Below are 19,786 nucleotides of genomic sequence, written 5' to 3' on the forward strand. Positions count from 1 at the left end.
CTTGTGGTAAAGTTTACAGATTTTTAATGTTTACACATTTACACTATTCTTTGATATATTAGGTTCCCTTCCAGTTCCAGAATTATGTGATTCTGTTTCTTTGCCAGTAAATTAGAAATGATTAATTTCTCATGACCAACTTATGAAGAGAAAAAACAAACCCAAAATACGATCTGTTACTATTCTTTTTTCTAATAGCTAAGAATGAATTTTGTAACATTTGATGCTTTTAATTTGAGATATACTAGATATTTGTGATTTCAAACAGTTCAGATAATACCAATTTAACAATTCTAGCCCAAACAAATAACATTATTTGTAACCCATGGCAATAAAATAGGTTCATCTAAAAATCTTCTTTTAAAATAATTTTCCATTTTGAACCCTTAGCCATAATTTAAGAAAATAAAATTTCCTAGCAGAATCAACAAACAGTTGAGCAAAGTTCCCACATGTTTTTTTTCTTGCAATAAACATGGCACTTTAAAAGCTTTATGATTCTTATCAGTGCATTTATCGACTTGATGATTTCAAATATACTCAGTGTTTTCTCTCAAGTAAAATCCTTTTTGCTCATGAATGATCTGAAACATTGCCCATTTTGAGTTAAATAATATTAAGTTATTTGAAACAAAAAAAACTATTTAAAATGAAAAAAACATTTCCAGACTATCTCTTATCACATAATTCAAAAAGTAGTTGGATCAAATCCTACAAAATTTATCCAATGAAATTCCACTTATGCAGTGGGTATTTAATGCATAAGAATCAATTAGCAGGCCTTAATTAATACCTACTGTGTGCTCAGCTCTATGCTACATGCATGTAATACACAGTTCCTTATTTCAAAGAGCTTTCAACATTACTATTTGGCAAAAGTTAACATCTGCGGGGGCGGGGGGGAAGCAGCGGGGGGTTAGGGGAAGTTTGTGTTTAAATCTATGGTCCAAGACATCAAAAAATTAATATGGGCTGGAATAGTCAAAGAATGTTTCTTGGTGGTTATGAGACTGGACCTGATCCTTGAAAGGATTTGTGGGATACAGGATTTTATTTATATTCCTTTGAGGAAAATACTGAGAAAACTTTTTTTCCCTAGAAAAGGGAACATATTGTAAAGTACTACATGAAATTGAAGATAGAATACAATCCTCTTTCCATACCACCCAATATCTATCCTCCCTTTTTGAGCCTTCTTTTTCTTCATAGCTTTTATCAACACCTTGCATAGTATTAATTTGTCTATGTCACCCACTAGAGCATGACTGTAAAGAGAGTAGAGACTAGCTGTCAGTTCACTCTTGTATACACAGCACATAGAATGGTACCTGGCACATAACAGATGCTCAAAAACTATTTTGAAATACATTTAATTTAATCAACACCTTCAAGATGTTACTGTTACCTACAAAGGGCAAGCACCATGCTAGGTCATAGAGACATAACAGTGAATAAAACTAAACCAATTCCTGCCTCGGGAGAGCTTATAATCAAGACATGGAACGAGGGCTCACAAGTATGCTGAATATTACAACTGAGCATTGCAAGTTGCTCATGAATGCATAACAAGTCAACCCCTAACCAAAACAGGAGTGGTCTGTGAGCCTCTTGGAAGAAGATGATTTAAGTTGAAAACTAGAAAAAGAGAGTAGCCCATGGAAGGAATAAAAAGAAGACCAGTTGGTGTGGAGTTCCGGGTACTACAGGCAGAGTGGTTTGAGTGGAGCCTGGAGAGATGAACAAGGCCTAGATCACACAGTGTTTTACAGACAATATTAAGGGTTCCAAGTAGAGGAGTTGTTACTGTAGGACGTGGATTGGAGTGAAGCAAGAATAGAAATGGAGAGACCAGTAAGTAGTTCAAGAGGTGGGAGACTAGGGTGGTAACAGTGAGTCGAAAAGAAGTGAACAGATTTATGAAGACATAAAAGAACTACATGACTTGTTAATCCATGTGCTGTGGGGTGGTGGAGGAGAAGGAAGCATCAACGATAACCTCCAAGTTTCTGTCTTGAGCAACAATAAGTGGTGATGCCATTTACTAAGATAGGGAAGAAAGAGCCACGGTAGAGAGGAAGGTGAGTTCAGTTTGGACATATTGAGTTCTGGTCCCTATGAGACATGGAAGTAGAGATGAACAGAGTGGGCTTGGAATTCAAAGCACAGACTTTCAAGTCACTGGCAAATACATGATAATTGAAGCCATAGCTATGGACGAGATAACTTAGGGAGAGTGTGTAGGGAGTGGGCGAGATCACTCAGAAGAGAAGATGACCTGCGATAAGGAGGGGCAAGTTTGTGAAGTTGTCCTTTCGGTAACCTGATCTGGGCACTATTTTAGCCTATGATTCCCTGACCATCTCATCCCCCATGACATTCAGCTTCATGCCACTCTGCCAGCAACCCCATGGCTACATACTGGACTTGTATCACTCTGAACAGTTCCATATCAGAACCTTAGTGTCCAACAACTGACCTTCTCTCTCATGCCCTCACGTCCACTCTATCTGCTCTTCACCCTCAAAATGATGCTACTCCCCTGACCTCTACCCCCCCCCAGTTTCTTCCAGTCTATCAACTGCTTGGTAGACCCTTGAACTACTCTGTCACCAACACCTCAATTCCCAGGCCAGTAACCCTAGATCAATCCCATAATCCATATCTATTTTCATACTCAGCTTATCAGCACAAATTGGTAATACCGTAAGTCTCTGACTTCAGATGGGTCCTTAGTATGCTCAACAGTCCTATTGCTTTCTTTTATTTCTTCTTTTCAGCTCCTGATAGCAAATGTCTCCCACACTCTTAAAGTCCTTACAGCTATCATTTTCAATAAGTAATCTCACCTCTTATTCTTCTGAAACCACTGAGACCAACAGGCACGAATTACCTGAACCTTGCATCCCATCCCCTGCAAACTTAAGTCCAAGTGTCCTCCTTCTTACACTCTCCCTCAGTTTTCCAAAGACAAGGTTTTACTTCTGTCAATGAAGGCCAAGCTACCACCTCAATTCTTGAAGGTCCCATCTTTTCTAAAACCTTGTTCTGTCAAACCCCAGTCTACTTCCTACATATTTAACTTGTTTCTTCCTCTAAATGTTGCCCCCTCTCTCTTCTCCCCTTTTGGCCAATATTCTTAAAGCATAGTCTGTAATCATAATCTCTGCGTTCTCACTTCGTATCCCACATCTCTATTGTCTGTTTCTACTACCCTACTGAAATTGCTCTGGAAAAAAGCCACCAACAACAAACATCCAGGGGTCATTTTTCAGTTCCAGTCACCCTCAGCCTTTCCTGCTCTATTGGATACTGATGGCCACTCATTTTTTTTGCCACTTTATCTTCTATTTCTTCTCTGTTTCCTTCCTTGCTTCTCCACTGCCTACTCTTTAACTGTTGGCCTCTGCCAGACCCAGTGTTATCACATACACATTCTCTATCTTGGTTTAATATCCACCCATTGAAGTGACTGCTAAATCTTAATCCATTGTCTCTATCCCTGCCCTCCTCTTGACATTCAGATTCACACATCCATTGAACTGCCCTTCCAACCTCACCTTCCTTCACTTTCCAGCACCCATCACAGTCTTCATCAAAATGAAATTGCATCCAGTTTTTGTGAACATACTTCTCTACAAAATTTCCGTTTATCCTGGGGGAATCTCCTCAGGCATTGAAAAGCCATCCCTCAATTTTTGAGGGTACCTCCTCCTTTTCCCTGCATATGTACACATTTATGTAGCTTTATACACACCATGTATACCCCCATATATCTTAGCATTTGCCACATTCCATTGAAATTAACTATTTACAAGTCCCTTCATCTACTAGAATGTAAACAGATCCACAATGTTGAGAAGTGAAAGATGATAACTTTGTTTATCAGTTCAAAAATTATCAGATTCTCACTTGAACTCCAGTCTCTATAAAGGCTGGATATACTCAATAAAAGTGAAAAGAATATTAACAGAGAGGGACAAATAGAAAACAAAGAAAAAGGTAGGCCCCTGTACCTTGGAACTAATGACTATGTATGGACGAAGGACAAGGCCATGGAAGGGTTGGAACCAAGAAGCAACTAAGTAGTGACTTGTATCCCACCCTCAACATTCTTCCCCTAATTCGTATATGAGGTACAACTCACCAAAAATAGAAACTCCAATCCAAAAAAAATTATTCTCTCCCTACCTCTTTTTTTCTTTTGTTTTAGCAAATAAGTCCTGTCAGTGCGATGCTTGTGCTGGTGAAGTCACTATCGGGACCCAGAGAATATATCGTGGACCTGGAGATGCTGACAGTCAACAGTATAGGAACCTTCCGCACCAGCTCAGTGTTAAGATTGACAATAATAGTGGGGCCATTCTCATTTTAGTTTTTTAAAAGAATCCACTAGAGGCGTTTAAATCAGCCAAAGAATACTGTTACCTTAAAGCACTATTTTATTTATAGACATATCTAGTACATCTACATCTATATACTGTACACTCACCAATAATTCAAACAAATACACCATGGTATAAAGTGGGCATTTAATCTGTAAAGATTCAAAGTGTGTCTTTATTACTATATGTAAATTAGACATTAATCCACTAAACTGGTCTTCTTCAAGAGAGCTAGGCATATTCTATCCGGGGAAACTTGGATTCTTTTCTGAAAAGGTGGGACCAAGCAATGATTATCTTCTGTGGTGCTTAAGGAACCTTACTGTAGCTCCACTGACAGTCTTATAAGGAGGCAGCCATCATAACATTGACTAGCAAGTTCAAGGATGAGTTTTTTAAACTGCTTTGTAAGAAAATGGAAAAAGTCAATAAAGATATATTTCTTTAGAAAATGAGGATCTACCATATTTGTGTTGGTTTTTATTTTCATGGTCAGTCTTAACATGGTTGTTTATTACATAGTAATAAATCATTGTATGATATGCTGGTTTCTGTAGGTATTTTACATTTTGTCAGAAACTTTTGATACTGAATGTGAAAAAAAAAGTAGGCAAAATTCCTAAAATGAATAAGGTATCCCCAGTAAAATTATTATATTGAGAAATCTACAGGGAGGAGATGCGATAATGAATTCTTTCTAAACCACAATGGAGTAGATCCGAAGAAGCAAAATCAGTATCTCACAAGCTGCTAGAACAAAACTCTATAGACTGGGTGGTTTATAAACAACATAATTTAATTTTCACAGTCTGGAGACGGGAAGCCGAGATCAGAGTTCCAGCATGGTCAGGTTCTGGTGAGAGCCCTCTTCTGGGTTGCAGCCTCATAGCCTCACATGGTAGAAAGAGAGCTGAGGAAGTTCTCTGAGGTCCCTTTTATAAAAGCACTAATCCGATTCATGAGGGTCTCACCCTCATGACCAAATGACCTCCCAAACACTTCATCTCCTAATACCATCACACTGGGCTTTAGGATTTCAACATAGGAATTTTGGAAGGACACAAACATTCAGTCCGTAAGGCTCAGTACATTGAGGAGTTCCGCAAGATGTGGAGCAAAGTGAAGAAAAGGTATTTTACTTTCTGAATAAAATTAGACGAAATTTCAATTTCTGAATAAAATTAAAGGCCTAAAACTTCACCAATTTATAATTAAAATTTCTCATCTTTATATTCGATGCTCACAGAGCAAGAAAATGGTGATGGTTCTTATTCTTGGCATCCAGAGTGACAGTGAACAAAAGTAAATCATCCTCCCAATCCTGTGAAAAAGTTTTATGTCTTCTTCTTTGTTTAAAATGTAACTGCTTCAGTTTGATGTATCATATTTTTAAATAAAAACAAATATTCTTTTAGAGGATCACCCAGTCTTTGGAGGTATTTGTTAATGCAGCCAATATAACTTTAGTGTCTGGGAAGAAATTAGTTATAGCTGCCAGAGCAAGAACACCACTTGATTTTTTTAAATAAATAATCTACGAGATGAGGAAACAAAAAGACTGAAAATTGTGCCACAAAAAGGTGTACAACCAATTTTCTCTTCCATCTAGTTTCAAAATTCATATGAATAACCTCTAACACCAGGTAACCTTGACACTGAAACAAATGTTTCTCAAGAGTTGACTAAATGTGCAGTAATTGTCAAAGAAAGTTCACCAAGAGACAAAGGAACAAAACACAAACTTCTTGTGTGAGTAGAGCAGGGGTTGGATTTTTAAAAAATAAAGGGGCATAGAAACAGTGATGAGAGAATAGGTCTAAACAAGTGCCAGACAAGGAAGCAGAGTAAACAATGAGCCATAACACAGCAGGACTGTTGAGGGTGTTCCTGTCATCTGTCCTCATGATTACTTACATTCCAGATAAATTAAGGCTTAATCTAAACTCTTCCATTTTTAATCAATCTAGTGATTTTTCTACGTATAGACACGGATCTCAAGTCAGAGCTAGGAATGGTAAGAGTTTTTTTAAAAAGCCCAAGATCTTCTTTCCACAGATTTTTCCCTCTTAAACAAGAAAGCAGGGTATTACCTATAACTCTTCCGAGGATGTGGCAGAAACAGAAATCTCTCTGAAATAATTATACATAAGCCCTGACTGCTAAACATATATATTATTATATTATTATATATAACATAATTATATATTACTATCAAATTACACATTATGTATATATACATATATATTTGTATCTCTGGATCTGTAGAAGCTATTAACTGCAGAAAAGATGGTTGCCCGTTAATCCCAAAGCTTAGTCCTATACACAAATCATAGACACATGGAAAGGGTTTAGGTACCAAAGTGTTACTGATGCAATTCCTTTTTGGTTGATTGTAAACTATACATAAAATTCATTTTAAAGTACAGCTCGGTGGTATTTAGTACACTACAGTGTTATGCAAATATCACCACTATCTAGTTCCCTACCATTTTTATCACTTACAAATAAACCCCATATCCATTAGCAGTCACTCCTCATTCCCCTTTCCCACAAGCCCTGGTGGGAGTTAATCACTAATCTACTTTCTGTCTCTATGGATTTGCCTATTCTGGATATTTAATATATATAGAATCAAATAATAGGTGGCCTTTTGTGTCTGGCTTCTTTCACTTAGCATAATGTTTTCAAGGTTCATCTATGTCACAGCATGCATCATTCATTCCTTTTTATGACTGAGTAGTATTCCATTGTTTAGAAATACCATATCTTGTTATTCCATTTATTAGTTGATGACCATCAGTTTGTGGGTTGGTTCTACATGCAATTCCTTTTTATCTTGAGTGTCAAAAAGGAATCTGATTCCTAGACTATTCAATCACAAATTTCACAGCCTAAATCACCCATTTTCAGGTTCGTTTTTAACTGAAAAAAATAGCAAGTGAAAAAAAATCTTTTGTTCATTCACAGAAACAAAATCCTGGAAAGAACTATGAAAAGTTAACACATGAGTTCCCTTACAGGTACATCCGTTCTTGGTAAACACAAAAATCTCATACTCTCTTTTAATGTAATTTGAAATTCAAAACAAAGTAAATATCATTACCAAAATCAAACCAAAGCAGTAAGAAAAATCCTTGCTATGTTTTCAAGCTACACATCCCTCCCTCTTCCCTTCCTCCATGGGAATCACTGATTTAAACCAGCTCCCAGAGATGGGAATTATGAGAATAACTCATCATCAAAGTTGTTCTTACTCAGCAGCAAACATTTATTGAGCAACTTCTATGGTAATCCCTTCCAACATCTAACAGCATGATGTAGTGTGGAAGAACCAAGATTCTAGTCTCAGTTCTAACATTAATCAGTTGTGAGACTTAGCTTCTTGGGACTTTGGTTTCTTTATCCATAAAACTGGACTATTGAAACAAGGAGTTTTTCCAGCTTTAAAAAGTATAACTAATCCCTACCCCAGGGTTGCATTGAGAGAAAAGATGGCTCTATTTGCCAACTTTTTTTTAAAGCATCTGAGCATTCTTTGTATGCAAAGGCTGTTGGAAAGCATGGGACATTGGTGGAAGGGAAAATCAATAGTTCCTTCCCCAAAACAGGTCTTCACAATGCGGTTTCATTATTGGGGCCAAGGACATGAGGAATAACCCAATTTAGCTATAAATTTTTTAAATTACAATTCAAATTAAAAGATTTTATTCATTCTGTCAAATTTTGTATGGTTTTGCTCCTTTCTTCTGATACTGACTGAAATATGATTACTCATGTTAAACTGAAAGACATTTTACCTTGTTTCACCAGTGAAAAAAAGCCCAGCCATGGGTTCCTACATTTCAAACATGCTTCTAGGGAAATTCATATGTTCTTACTCAGTAGTGAGAAGTGAACTTCACCATTCTAATACCCATATCTGGGCTCTGAGTCTTCCATGCTCTCTGACTGGACAGAGTTATTTTCTGACAGTGGTTAGGCAAGCCCTCTGAGTTGTCAAAAGAGTTCTCAAAAGCAAAATAACTTCCCTCCTGCTGCCAAATTTCCCTCTTAGCTAGTTTATTTGACAACTTACAACCTCCATCTCCTTGAAACATAAAATCTCCTATGACATACACTTCTTTTTCGTAATAATAGAATTCTAAACTTAAATGTCTCCTTGTCAAACCATCTTATTTTTAAGAACTGCTCAAGGGCACAGTTTGTTGAGCAAGAGCATTGTGCCCAGACTAAAGGTCTAATGACTTAGATTAGGGCTCTTGCCATTGGCCATACTCCACAGTTCAACACCAATAAGCCATCCCTTTCCTTCCAAGCTTCTTCCTGCACAGTGTCCACCCAAATCATGGACCTGTCTTGCTGGTTGCCAGGACCACTTGTCACTGCTGCTGTTATACGCAGGGAGGTTGAAATAACACAGATACCCAACTGATTCTGATCTACTCTCTTAATTTTTAGCTGATGTGTTCTCTTTCAAAATTCCAAAGAGGCAGAAGTAATTGTGTTACACCAAATACCCTGGAACTCCAGAAACTGAAACTCAAGAACCAATCATGTAGACCTTACTATACTTGAGAGGACAGCAATTTCCAAAAGGAAAAAAAAAGCCTATCACCAAATATCCAAACGGAGTTGTCGGCCTATCGGAAGTTTTGAGAGCCTCCGCAGTGAAAATGGAGTGGGTCTAACACATTTGTGGTTTAGAAGCTGGATCCAGAGGCTTACAGAGCCCTTCCTTCCATAGGATTAGTGTCAAGGTAAGGAGTTAATGTAAAGAGTACTGCCATTCCTTGATATTGGCTAATATTCATTAGGTGATTTTTGAAGGGGCAAACAATGAACACCGTGACCAAATGGATTCTTGCTTTCGAGGCCTGGAAGAAGATAATATACATCTTACTAACACCTCAGTTTTCAGTGAGGCTTTTAGTTCTTTCACAATATGTTTCAGCGAAAATGGCAGACATAAGTAAGGATTTTTAAATGTGATTTAAATGTGTGATTTTAAATGTGATTTAAAAATATGAATATTGGACGGTAGAAATCAGCTAGACCAATCTCCATGTCTAATAAATGTAGTCATCTCTACCACTCCACCTCTACAAAAAAGATGTTTTAGTGAATCCAAATGATGGAACTAGAAACACTATTCAATATCCGAAGACTACCTGAACACAGCCCATTGCGATTATTACTTTTTGGGAAGCTTCACAAATACAAGTTTATTGTTGAATCTTGTTTCCATGACTCCAAGCAGTTGCTTATGTTTTGAATCGCCATAAATGCTTCTAACTTTCTAAGTCTTCTTTTAAAATACAGAACAGCTGCTGGTCTGCTCATGTGTTATGCATAAGAAGCCCACAAGGGACAAAGCCCTTCATTAATATGTTGAATTATTTTTAACACACTTATATTTCTATCCTGAGTCATCATCTCAAAAAGATGGCAAGTTTCCATCTTCCCAGCTGGGGGGAGCACCTGCAAAATACAAACCCAAACTGTGACACATCTGGTACCAAAAAACCAATCTTGTTTCATCTGGCCAGCAGACTAAAATATCAGGATCACTGAACAGAAACAAGGCAAAAAGTTAACTGCCTCTTATATGTAGTCAACACAGATGTCTAGTTAAGCTGTTTATATTGTAAGCGCATGTGTATGTTAACGGAGCACAGACCCCTTTAATAAGCCAGAGTTGGAATATAAACGCAAGAGAATTTTAAAGACCTGAATGCAATAATTCAGTTCCTTTTTATCTTCCCATAGAAACTCAATTACTTTCTGCAGAATCTCAGCATTATTTTTAAATAGATGCATATAACACAAATACATACTTTTGTTGAATTTTGGGAGTATCTCTACATTCTTTATTTCCTTTAAAAACTATATCTCATGTTTTTGTATTTTAATATTTATAGCATGTTTCTTTAAATGCCAAGTTACTTACTTAAACCAGGTGTTTGGGTTTGTGTTGCCCCCAAAGCAGACTCTGAACAAGCATTGAGTGTGGATAGTTTGCAAGGTTAACTCAGGAAGCACAGGCGAGGAAGTGAGGAAAATGAGTCAGGGAAGGGAGAGATGCCAAAAACGAGAGAGGTAAAGAAAGGGTCACTTCTGTGGGCAACTGGTACTCAATCTCTCCGGGAATCCTCTGGGAAATAGTGTGGAATTCACCTTAAAAGCCTCCCACAAGAAGCTGCCTCCGCTTGTCCATTTGTCAACCAACTTCCATCCCTGTGGTGAGGGTTGCCCCAAGGGCACTAAGGCCACATCCCCTTACAACTGCCTGCAGGGGGCGAGCTCCCTGGCACTGAAGAAAGCCCTCGGGCAGAGGAGAAGAAACACAGAGGCTTGATGTGGAATGCTGTCAGTGAGCTAGAAGTTTCTACTGCAGCCCCCAGGAAAGTCATGTGACTGAGGGGATGTGGAGCAGGCATCAATCTCTGCTGCCCAAGGTCAGCATGCTGTTTGATGAGTGTGACACCTGAAGCAGGAGTAACTGGCCTGATGGCTTCATACCTCTTGAACTTCTTCTTTGACCTTTTTCCTATTGGCTCTCCACCATTTTTTCTCTCTTCTCTATCTTTCTCTTCTACTCTGGCTTCCTTCTCCTCCTAGTATCACTCACTAGGCAAATCGGGCACCAACCATGCCCAGAACACTTGGTTCTGAATTAGATGCAAAGACAAATTCGATGTTATGTAAAGTGGTGTCTTTTAGTTAACACCATGAGTCTGTCGGCTCCCAGAGCACATCACAAGCGCAACTACAGAGTATTGCGTAAAACTAGTTGCCCTTCAAAGGTGAATTTTCAGAGAAGCTACTGAAGATAAAGCTTCAAGCCCCGTTCCCTGCACCAGTTGTTGCCAATGCTCTGAAGGGATCCTAGCAATGTGTCACATGGTCATATTATTCTTGTAAAATTTGCTAACGTAATACATTTTAGCTAATTGGTTAGGATTGCTCTTTCCTCTTAGCCTCCCCTGCACGCCCCCCTCTTGTCACATCACACTTCTCATGTTGGGTGGCACTGGAGTGGTCACAAGCATTTTTGGAAATTCAGTCCAGGGAAGTTGAGTTAGGAAGGTACATTTAGTTTGGGTTTAGTAGAATATATCCATGCAGTTCACAGTCACATCTATGTATGGTTAATCTTAGTTCCTGTCTGGTATAGGAATAGCTTCTACACATATTCCTACCACCCTTAGTGTTGCCCTTACTTGACAGCAAGCACAAATGTTCAGGCCAGGGGTCCTATCACAATACAATGTGCCCTATAGCATCCAGCAGCAAAGAGGGTAGTAGAGGAAAAACAAGATTTGAGACACTAGAAGGGGGCCGGAATGGATCCATGTTAGAAGGATTTGCCAGCAGCCCAGGGAAAGATGATAATGTGAAGTTGGACAAAAAGTATTGGTAGAGAGGATGAAGAGAACAGATTCAGTATATATAGGAGACAAAATAAAGGACTTAGTGATGGATTGGATATGGTGAGTGAGGGAGGACATGTCAGAAATGAGCCTAGGTTTCTGGCTCCCGTAACAAGATAGGTAGGCAATTGTTTCCAAGCAGAGATTCAGGAATCCAAGCTTCTATTTAGGGGCTCTACCATCTTCAACAGATGACTTCTAAGGTCACTGTGCTCATCTACATCAAAAGGTAGTGGCAGATGGAAGTGAGAATGTTTTATGGGGTAGGCCTGGAGGTGGCTTACATCACTCGGCTCATCTTCCGTTGACCACGCCTGTGAGGAAGGCTGGGAAATAGAGTCTAGCAGTGCGTCCAGGAAGAAGAGCAAACAAGTTTGGTCCCTAGCCAGCATTCTCTGCCTCAACGAAGAAGCTAGAAAATGAGGATGTTCTTTATTCTAGGAATGGAAGTGTTCCCCTGCGGCAGAGAACAGTTTTCTAATTCCCAGATTTATTGTTAGTTTCACTTATTTTTCTCTAAATCCCTTCTTTTTAACATACTTCTGTATTTAAGGGTAAGTAGAATCCTTACTTAGTTCCACACTTCCATGTATTCATTTCTAATGAAGGCAAATCACCTTTTCAATACTTATTTATTCATGCACTAGATATTTAAGTGTCTACAATGGTCCCAGTCTAGTTGCTTACTCCTTGTCCAAGGATGACAGAAAAAAAGAAAACTATTCTTTTACTCAAAATAAAAAAAGAGTATTAGAACTGGGTTTGAAGTTTATAAGAAAATGTTTATGCACAAATATGATTACTTTAGTGTTTCTGATAACCAAACAGTTTATAAATATACAATAATTAAAACTGTGGCACGTCTATATGATAGAATATTATTCAGTGATTAAAATGTTTATAAAGAGATTTTTATTATGGAATGGGAGATGTTTATGATACAGTGTTAAGCAGAAAATGCAGGAGGTGCTATCCCAATTATATAAATATATGCACAGAAACAAGAAAGTACTCCAACTGTTAACTGTAGTTATTTCTGGGATAGGATTAAAAGACCAGTGTGTTCTCCTCTCTATACTTTTCCTGTATCTGCAATTTATTTTTTCACAATGATTGTCATATCAGATTAAGAAGTCCTTTTTTAAAAAAAAATTCAAAGCAAACTCAAGGAATTCATGGGAACTTGGAAATATGATAAGTAATGACAGTCACGCCATACTAATCTTCCTAAGCATTAAAATGGGCATTAAACTAAAATTGGAGGTGAACTCCCAAATCTGGGAGTGGGTTACTGGAGTCTTCCATATGGGTGCTTGTTAGATAGTGTCTGGCTATAGAGTCTACCAGTCCCACTGACTGAGGACTTTAACATCTTCGTTTCCTACGTGCAGCCCATGAGATGGCTCCATCTTTGCCGACCTGGTGGGGCAAAGCAACAACACAGAACTCTAGCCAGAAGGTCAGGCCTGGGTACATGAGGTGGCATAACAAAGCCAAACCTCCTGGTAATAGACAACCAGGAGGAGAGGCCAGACTTTGGCTACCACAGCAGAGGCAAGAGGCAAAAGCTGCAGGAGCAGTTTGAATTCAGAGGTGTTAAGATACACGTATTGAGCAGTTCACATGCATCTTCTAAATTAGAATTTAGGTTAGTGCCTCAGTTGAAAATCTATATATCAAATACCTTAAAGGTATAGCTTAGTGTCAGCAAATTTCTGTAGCCTTTTAATGCCTACATATTTAAATAGTAATAATGAAAGCTAGTATTTACTGAGTACCTATTATATGCCAAACACTGCCTCCCGCTGTGCTAAACACTTGATATGCTTAGGTGACCTCACTTTATGACAGGGGCCCATTTGAAAGAGGAAGAGCCTGAGCCTCAGAGAGCTAAACTGCACAAGTCACACAGGCAGAAAGTGGGGGATCCAGGTCTGTAACCCAGCTCAGTTTGATTCCAAAGGCTTAATCACCTCGTTACTGGTCAGTGGCTAATTCTATGTGGCTATTAATATTTTCTGTGTCTTTTAAAATAAAACATGTCAGTAAACCAAAACCCCATCTGCCAGAGGTGAGACTAATAGAGACCATGGGTAAGTAAATTGCATTAAAATTGCATTCCTTTATTAATAATAAAGGAATATTATTAATAAAAGACTATTGCATATTTGAAAGTTGCTAAGAGAATAAATCTTAAAAGTTCTCATCACAAGAAAATTTTGTAACTATGTATAGTGACGGATGTTAAAAAGACTTATTGTGGTGATCATTTTGCAATATATACAAATATCAAATCATTATGTTGTACACCTGAAACTAACATGATGTCATATGTCAATTATACCTCATTTTAAAAAACGATTTATGAGAGTTAATTTGGAAAATAAGGAAATCTTCTCAGCGCTCTTAACATCATTCCATGGGGTCAGGAGATGACTCTTCTTCATCTCTAGCTGAGGAAATTAGGGAGGAAATGAAACGTTTATACGAGTGCTGTCTGAGGCAGCTGCGAAAATTAGACTGGATTTAGGGAAGATCTAAATGAAGTAAGTAAGGCATTAAGCAAGTAAGATCACTAATTAACATTGAAAACACAACACCCAACCCTGTATGATTCTTCTTTGAATCACTGAAACATACCCACTTTAGACCAAACATCTAAAGGACATTGTGCAAAGTTGAACAGTAGATAAAAAGAGTAAATACTCCTTTGCTTCTTGGAGATTAATGTAGAGCTGTTGAATATCAGTTGCAACTTAATAACATGCTCGGTTGCTTTTTGAAAAATAGTTCAAGAATTGATGTATTTTCTTCTGTTGAATGAAATCTTGTGCAGTTAGCTGTGTGGAAAGCTACAGACATGCATGGGCCACTTGACCTTAACAGAAGTAACTGTTCACAGATCAATTGCATACTCTCTATCACTGGTGCTCAACCTAGCAGGCCATTCCAAAAGTAACCATGGAGCTTCAGCACATACCATTTACCTTCTCCTATTCCAAAAAAAAAAAAAAAAAGTTAGTTGTTTCAGCAGTAATTCTCATCCTTTTCCCAAGAGATGCTTCAAACACCCTGTGATGAAATTATTAGGCAAAGAAAATAGAAAGTAACTGACGATGTGACTGTCACAAAATGCAGTGGAGAAGTCTCATAGCAGCCCAGGGTCACTTTGGAGGAGGGTGAAATTAAATATCTGTTCAAAGTCACCAAAGTAATTTGGTTTTTGTTTTTATTTTAACAGCCTGAGTGCCATTCTCAAGATTCCATCTAGAAGTTACTGCATTGATATCAAGATACCCTTTCTATCCTACAGTGTAGTAGTTAGAAAAGAGCGGGACAAGTTTTGACGTCAAATAAATCAGAGTATAAATAAAAAATAAGATACGAAAAACGATGGAATACAAAGCTGTTTAGCTCTGCCAGATGCTTCTGTAGCAAACAAGTCAAATGATCCCCGCAAGTCAAATGCATGGCCTGTTATCTTCCCAATAGCTTCAATAATGAGCTATTTAATGTGGAAGCTTGATTGGGCCCCAGCTCTTGACAGCTTTATAGCCCTTGGTCAAAGTTTTCAACAGCATTTGGGGCAGGCATGACTAGGCAGCTAGATTATACATACTGACTTTCCACTTGCAGATTCACAATATTTACTTTTCAGGGTGAGCCTGTAAACCAGCGGACCAATTAGGCTGCAGATTCTTAATGCCTCATGAAACCTAAGCAAAGACTGTGAATATAAAAACCCCAGAAACACATGCAGGCTGGACTTTCCTTTAATGTCTTCATACAATCTCTACCGAAAAGAATTCCAATGACCAGTAGTCTTCTACATCAGAGCCACTTCAGTGTAAAAAACACCGAGAGTGTCTGTCAAGTGGCAAGTGTTATTTCTGGGTGTTAATGGAGACCCACATTCAGGCAGTAGATAGGATCAAACTTCAGAAACAGAGGCAAAGTTCTGCAAGAAATCTCCTGAATTCCTCTAACCTTCCTGTCATTCAGCCTGTCATTAAAGTCCCTCCACAATCAATTTTTCAACTTTTTAAATCAAAATTTCCTTCAATGAATCCTTTCTTCTAGCCAAATTTATCTTCTCATAGTCTCCTGAACATGCGTGCATTCCTATTCCTGTTTCTGCTCAAAGCATTGCCCCTCACTTAGAATGTCATTATGCCTCCCTCCCTATCTCTCCTTTCCAAACATAGATCCCACAACTCCCTCTAGACCTGACTGAAAAGCCATCTCATCCACAAAGACATCTTAGCCACAGTGATTTCTCTCTTCTAAGACCTCTCTTAACATTAACTGTTTATATATCCATTTGATACTTACACCACTGCATGACCATCTTTACATCATTATATAACTTTCTATTAATGCATATTTTGCCCTCCTGAAAAACTTTTCAGCCATCTGTATGTCAATTCTACTTGAGTGGTTGCCTTCCTGAAAATTCAACAAATCTACCAACAAGCCTATATGCTTCTTGAATTTCTCTTACCAGCACCACCATTCTTACATTTCAGCCAGGCTCATAACCTAGGAATCACCTTTGAGTCTCCTTCCTCTTCCATATTTCCTATATTTAATCAGTTGCCAGCGCCTGTGAATTCTAGCATTGTCATATCTCTTGCAACCAACCACCGGCCCTTTCCATTTCCACTGCCAACACCCTTTCTCAGGCCTTTATTTCCTTACTTGGACTATTTCAAAAGTTTCCCACATTCCTCTCTAACTCCAATTTCTCTATCTCCAATCCAATCTAAACACCTCTGCCAGGTTAATCTTCCTAAATACAGCTCTGACTCACATTATTTGTCTGTGTAAACACCTTCAATGACATCCCCAAACCTACCAAATAAAGCGTAAATTCCTCAGTGTGGCATGAAGCACACCTAGTGTTGTGGATGCTGCGGAGTGCCACCCAAATCCCCCTTCGGTACCAAGGCATTCCTTCCCCCAGAAGCCAGAATTGCTGGCTTCTGACAGGTCTTAGTGAAATTCCTCCCCAGAAAGTTCTTTGGCCAAAAGGAGCTGTTTGGCCCAAGTCTTGCTCCCTCCCCAGAGGCAGCCCAAATCCAATGACTGATTGCTGTGGGTACACAAAGGCCTGACACCCTTGTCTCATTTTAGGACAACTTGGGAGGGTAATGCTAGTTTCTATGTGCCATGTGAGATTAGCTGAGGGCCCTGCGGCAGCTTCCGATAAATTCACCTTCTCAGTCTGCCATATCCTGCCTCGCTAATGCCCTCATAGGAGTTGACCCCAAGAAACTTCCTGCACTGGGTTCTTTATCTCAGAATTTGTGTTCAGGGAACCCAACCTAAGACAACTAACCATTTTTATTTCATAACTTTCACTCCTATCCTTCACAAATCCTACATTCTAGTTAAACTGAGTTATCTGTCATTTCTTAAAGATACCTCATGTATTACTTCTAACTCATATTTCCAAAAAATATCTACTGAACGTCTAAAATGTTCCAGACTGTATAAGAGATGTCGACTGACTTAAAGGGATATAGACAAGTAAACAGGCTATTAGAATACAGTATGAACAATGATTTCCCAGCTGAGACCACACGAAGAGCAAGGGAAAAGAGGGTGCTAGCTAGAGGATAATGTGCACAAGTCCTGAAATATGAAAACTCACCTGGTGAGTTGGTAGACGGCAAGTGCACTGCAAAATCGCTGAAGTTCAGAGAACTTGAGTGGTGGTGGCAAGAAATAAGGTAAGAGAGGTCAGAAAGGCCAAAACAAGAAAGACAAGTAGCCCTAATTTTGGATCTGGATACTATTCTTTGGGCAAAGGAGAGCTATTAGAGGGCTTTAAGAAAAGAAACAATACAATGGTCATGCTTGTGTTTTAGAAAGATTCATTTAGCTACAACGTAGAGAAAGAATTAGCTGGAGGAAAGATCTAAGGTAGATGGCTGCTGCCAACATCCAAGCAAAAGATGGGGTGATTACCCAAGGAGGTGGCAATGGAGATGGAGTGACCTGGACAGATTCAGGAGACATTAAGAAACTACAATATAAGGGCCATGATGGTTTATCATATGGAGAGGGATGGGGAGGGAGGAGTCAGAGATTATACCATGTTTCTGACTGGAATAATTGGATATTCATCATTCACTGAGATAAGAAGCACTGCAGAAGATGCAGAAGTGGGGAGAAAAATAACGAGTTCAGTTTCGGACATGCTGGACTTAACGTATGTAAGTAAGAGTTGAATACGTGAATGTGAATAGCAGATAGCTAGATATATAGGACTGACCTTTAAGACAGCAGACTGGCTAGAGGCACAGGCCAGGTATCATCAGCATCTATCTGGTCAGAGAAAACTGGGAGTGAGATTGGAAAAAAGCTGTGAGGAAAATGGGAGGAAATCCAGTGGTGCCATGGAAGCCAAGAGAACCCTTCAAGATGAAGCAAGTCGTCAACAGTGTCATATATTCCTCAGACCAAATAAAATAAGGGCCCAAAAGAGTGTCCACTGATTTTAAAGACCTCTGTGCCTTTGCTCAAACTATTCCACAACCAAAAACCATAGAAACCTTTCAAGGACCCACTCAAATTGCCTCATATGCGTGTGGTGATTTACTAAACATCATCACGTTACCTCTTTGACTGTAGATTTCAAGGGTTAAAACCATCTCTTATGTATCTTTGCATCCCCCTCAGCTCTTTAAAATATGGCTGCTGTAGGTTCAGAAAAGGAGCCACATTTGTGGGAAAACTTCATAAAAGAAGAGGATCTACAGATAGAAAGAGCTGGTCTAAAACCAGGACTACCGCTTGTCCTTGTCACCAAGATGGCACATCTAAGACAAGCCCATGCCCATGTTGGCAGCATCATGAAAACATGTCCTTGATTGTTTAGGAAGGAACACGAGACAATCAGGCTTCATGCTCACATCCAAACTTAGTGAATGAAATAACAGTGATGAGGCCATCCTGTCTTTTCACTGTGACATTAACCTTGATGGGCAGTTTAGTGCTAGGTCTAGAGCAAAACACACATGAGTTCTGGACCTGGACTGATCTCTTACCCTTAAACGGAGGCCATGAGCAGCCACTGATAAGGAGGCATTCATCTTCTGACTGTTCTTTTTTCTGGCATGTAAACATTTAAAAAAGAAAGCCTATTTGAATAGGTGCAACCACCAACTTCACTTATCCCTTCACATTTAATGAGCTTATTTTGTTTTATGGGTGTTTCAAAAGCTGGCAGAAAAGAAGCTGCTATAAATGGAAAACATGAAGCAACTTGCTGAGACCTCATTGTGAGGTCGATGGCTTGCCTTGTCATGCCCTTGCAGACCTACATTTCCATAATTCCCTTTTCAAACACAGATCAAAACCCAAATGTGAAGAAGAGAATTCTTGCTCTCCTCCAAAGTGTCAACATGCGAGTATTTCAAGGCAGTTTGAGGGAGAGGCAGCCACCAACACAGTAATAGTTAAAGTGGTAGAGATGTGGTACATATTTTTGGAGACATTCAGCCCAGACTTCCAAAATTTGCTGCACACTGCAGAGCCAGGAATTATTCTGCCCTACCCCCATCCCTGCTTAAGCAACATTCCTCTTAAGTTCTCAAGAGGCCCTGGCATTTAGAACATTTGCAAATATTTACTTAATGCCCAGAAGAGTTCCTTAAAAATGGTGGGTCCTTGATGGTGGTGACACTCAATACGGGTAACAAATAGTCCGCTAAGCGGTAGCTTTTTAATAAACAGAGGAGGACAAAGTAGGAAAGATGAAAGTTAAAGGCAAAATTCGCAGCAGCTTTTATCTGTAATATGTTGCCTAAACAAACCAGCTCAGTAAGACGTTAGTGAATGCCTTTCAACATTAAAAACTGCAGAAGTTCAGGTGACCCTCTTTCCATCTCATCATTTTGTCATTCAGCATGGCCTCCATATTAATATTGCATATAATATTGCGTATTTCATTCCTGGATCCCTTTAACA

At 38.9% G+C, this 19,786-nt stretch overlaps 1 protein-coding gene and 1 long non-coding RNA gene across 3 annotated transcripts in view; both read left to right on the top strand.

The window, feature by feature from the left end:
* EFEMP1 (EGF-like fibulin extracellular matrix protein 1) overlaps positions 1 to 4,837 on the top strand; it is a 56,848-nt gene extending 52,011 nt beyond the window's left edge. For both annotated transcript variants that reach the window (XM_019719812.3, XM_019719827.3), the window contains one exon: positions 4,211 to 4,837. In XM_019719812.3, the coding sequence (XP_019575371.2) occupies positions 4,211 to 4,372 (162 nt within the window). In that variant the 3' untranslated portion in view covers positions 4,373 to 4,837. The remainder of the gene's footprint in view (positions 1 to 4,210) is intronic.
* A 544-nt stretch (positions 4,838 to 5,381) lies between these two features.
* LOC141571546 (uncharacterized) lies at positions 5,382 to 5,804 on the top strand. The gene is made up of 2 exons (XR_012496359.2): positions 5,382 to 5,512; positions 5,629 to 5,804. It is a non-coding gene; the product is annotated as an uncharacterized LOC141571546 (long non-coding RNA).
* The last annotated feature ends 13,982 nt before the right edge of the window (positions 5,805 to 19,786 follow it).

Source organism: Rhinolophus sinicus, chromosome 2, assembly GCF_057876585.1.
Source record: "Rhinolophus sinicus isolate RSI-liver-muscle chromosome 2, RSI-T2T, whole genome shotgun sequence".
Classification (NCBI taxonomy): Eukaryota; Metazoa; Chordata; class Mammalia; order Chiroptera; family Rhinolophidae; genus Rhinolophus; species Rhinolophus sinicus.